The following is a 2,848-nucleotide window of genomic DNA, read 5'->3' as shown; positions in this document are numbered from 1 at the left end:
CACGAACGACACGGTCAAAATGATGTCATTTGCCGCTGCCACCAGGGGAGTCCATGCTTTCCTGGTACAATGCAGCATGCCTTAAGGTCATGGTTTTATGGGCAACAGAACTAGTAGCATCCATGAGATTCTCAATATCACGAGTCACGGGGTCATACACGCAAAGCTTGAAGCTCGACTTGTGAGAAGGTGGATCGCGTGGTTGTATGAAGATGATGCGTCGACCATTATCGATCGTGGCAACCGGCACGATTCCGTGCCCGTTGTAGATGAACTTGCAGGCCTCCGGCGACACCCTTGCCAGGTCAATTTGACAATGCAAATCCGATGTGCCGGTTTCATACCCACGTAGTAGCCATATGTGATAGCGTCGTGGCGATTTGTTGTACACATGTGTGCAAAAGAGGCATAGATGTCCATCTAGCTCCGTTAAATGATGTCTAACTAGAAGATTCTTCTCCGTGCTAACCGGCGGTGGTGCCACGGTCCCAAATTTCTCGTTAGAGAGGGAAAAGGATACGATGAACATCTCCTCTGGCGACGGCAAGAACCTGAGCTGCCGGTGGGCTAGCCAATACATATAGCCATGCGCAAAGACACTTTTTTGGGAACTGTCTACCCAACCTGTGGGTTTCTCTTGGACGCCTCTCTCCGACGGTCTCCAGAGCCCGGTGGAATTCACCACGTAGACCTCGCATCCAGCGGATAAGGGAAAGTCCATCCCGGGATTGCAGCTAGGGTAATGGATGCGCACTACTTTGTGCTTCCTCGTGCACGAGTCATAGCCAAGCCCTAGGCTCACATAGCTCAGACGACCCAACTCCATGTGTCCTGGGCTGCCCGTTGACCGTCCTTTCGGGAGGGCTGCTAGTCGGCCGGTGGACGGGTTGCACACGTAGTAAATCCCAGAGGCGGTGCCGGTGACTTGGAGGACAACAAGGCCGCGGCATGGTTGGGTAAGGAGGCGCGGGACGCCGTATAGTGTTGTGTGAGAAGCTGTTTCGCACGAGATCACGCGGGATGTCCATGAGCGGTGCGCCGCCAGGGTGCTCCGGCGACCACATGTGCATCTTGGGCCCATGGTACGCCGAGTCTTGCAGGAAGAGGATCTTCGGGCAGCTGCGGCGGTTGGCCAGCTTGAGGTAGCGGTCGGCGAAGGAGTCCAACGACAGCGCGGCGGCCCATGCGCGGGAGAGGCAGCGGCACCTGTGCACCAACTTCGACGGCAATCGCTCCAGGATGTCCTCTATCAGATGGTCCGGCAGCACAGGGCGACATGGCTCCGCCGCCATAGCTTTCAACTTTGCACGTATCAACAAATTAAGAGATCGAGCATCGTGAAAGCCTACGATCGATGCGTGTACTTATTATTTAGACAGCACACGGGCTGGTCTACAACTCGGATTCTGACTTGCACGAGATAAGGAAACCTTAACCGACTTCTATTCGACCCCCCAACTTTCCACTTTATTAGTTCAGCCTTCAGCGTACGCACGGCACGACGTAGCTAGCAGGTGGGCCATGGCACAGCAGCAGGGTGGTCGTCATGGGAGGCGGCGGCGACGGAGACCCGGGTCGGTGCCTGCGGCGAGGTGACCATCACAATGAAGGAGCACGACCAGCACTACCCGTGCTCCGTGCGCGTACACGGCCAGGTGATCGGCACTACCCGTGCTCCGTGCGCGTACACGGCCAGGTGATCGTGTCCCACGAGCCGCTCAGGATTGGTGACATCAGACCGAGGAGGGGCCGGTTCCAGCCCGATCAGGACCTCCGCCTCGAGGACTTCGACCACCGGGTGGAGGTCGCTGACCCTGCACTCTTCCGGAGCTACGTGGCCTGCCGCGACCTCATCCACGGCGTGCTCGCCGACGCGCCGGTGACCGGCGAGTACGACCTCGCCGCCGACAACTGGGAGGACTTCCTGCCCCATGGCATCGCCACCACCATCGTCGCCAACGTCCGCCGTGATGCAGAAGACGGTTGCGGCGTCGTCCCGGCCTACATTTTCGACGTCGAGCTGATCCTCTCGGTCAGGCTGATCCACAGCGAGCCCAAGGCGCTGCTGCTGGCGTGCAAAGAAACCGATGTCGAAGTTGCCGGCCATGGCGAGCTCGGAGAGCGGTGTGCTATCTGCATGTTGGACGAGGGGAAAGACGAGGAGACCGTGAGGCTGCCGTGCTCCCACGTTTTCCACGGCCGGTGCATCGAGCCGTGGTTCCACCGCGTGTCCACGTGCCCGACTTGCCGGAGTGATGTTATGGAGTGCTTCGGCTTTGTCACTTCGTCGTCGACCGGGTGTTCATACACCACGTAGCAGAACCACTTTAATCACAGTACTCTTTGGATTTCTCAATACTATGTATAGTAGTATATCTGTAAACTAATACTATAAGACATTTTAGATCATTACATTAGTGATGTAAAAACATTTTATATTAGTTTATAGAGAAATTACTTCTTAAAGTTAAACCTCGGCATGTGATGCACACAACCAAGACAATACCATAACAATACAGTAGTACATGACTTTCTGAGATGCAACTCAATACAACTATCTGCGTGTATGTGCAAATTATGTCCATTTTATCTGTTTTTTTTGTGAGGCATTTTATCTAGTATTGAACAACCATTTTATTTGCATAGCCAATTCATGAAAATTATATTGGCAATGTTTGTGATCTGGGAGAGAAAAATATACAGATCTTACTAGTTTATACCAAAATCGCCCACTCACATTCTTGTCCACCACCCTTGCCTACAATGTATTTTGTGGTGGACAAACACACGATCTCAAACGGAAGTTCATTTTGTCTGGATTTTTTCCGTTTGGGTATGGCAAAGGGGG

The 2,848-nt window shown here is 53.8% G+C and overlaps 1 protein-coding gene across 1 annotated transcript; it reads left to right on the top strand.

Moving 5' to 3' along the window:
- The first annotated feature begins 1,526 nt into the window (after nt 1–1,526).
- On the top strand, nt 1,527–2,493 carry LOC123066397 (uncharacterized). Its single transcript, XM_044489481.1, has 2 exons — nt 1,527–1,655; nt 1,697–2,493. Exons 1-2 carry the CDS (start codon nt 1,605–1,607, stop codon nt 2,315–2,317), a joined length of 672 nt encoding a protein of 223 aa, XP_044345416.1. The 5' UTR covers nt 1,527–1,604; the 3' UTR covers nt 2,318–2,493.
- Nucleotides 2,494–2,848: the final 355 nt, after the last annotated feature.

The sequence above is a fragment of the Triticum aestivum genome, chromosome 3B, assembly GCF_018294505.1.
Source record: "Triticum aestivum cultivar Chinese Spring chromosome 3B, IWGSC CS RefSeq v2.1, whole genome shotgun sequence".
Lineage (NCBI taxonomy): Eukaryota > Viridiplantae > Streptophyta > Magnoliopsida > Poales > Poaceae > Triticum > Triticum aestivum.
Note: the sequence above shows the minus strand (reverse complement) of the source record. Positions and strands in the feature narration are given on the sequence as shown.

Coding starts and splice junctions, on each gene's coding strand:
- LOC123066397 (XM_044489481.1), top strand. CDS start 1,605: ATGAAGGAGCACGACCAGCACTACCCGTGCTCCGTGCGCGTACACGGC. Junction 1,656..1,696: donor CCGTGCGCGTACACGGCCAG/GTGATCGGCACT, acceptor GTACACGGCCAG/GTGATCGTGTCCCACGAGCC.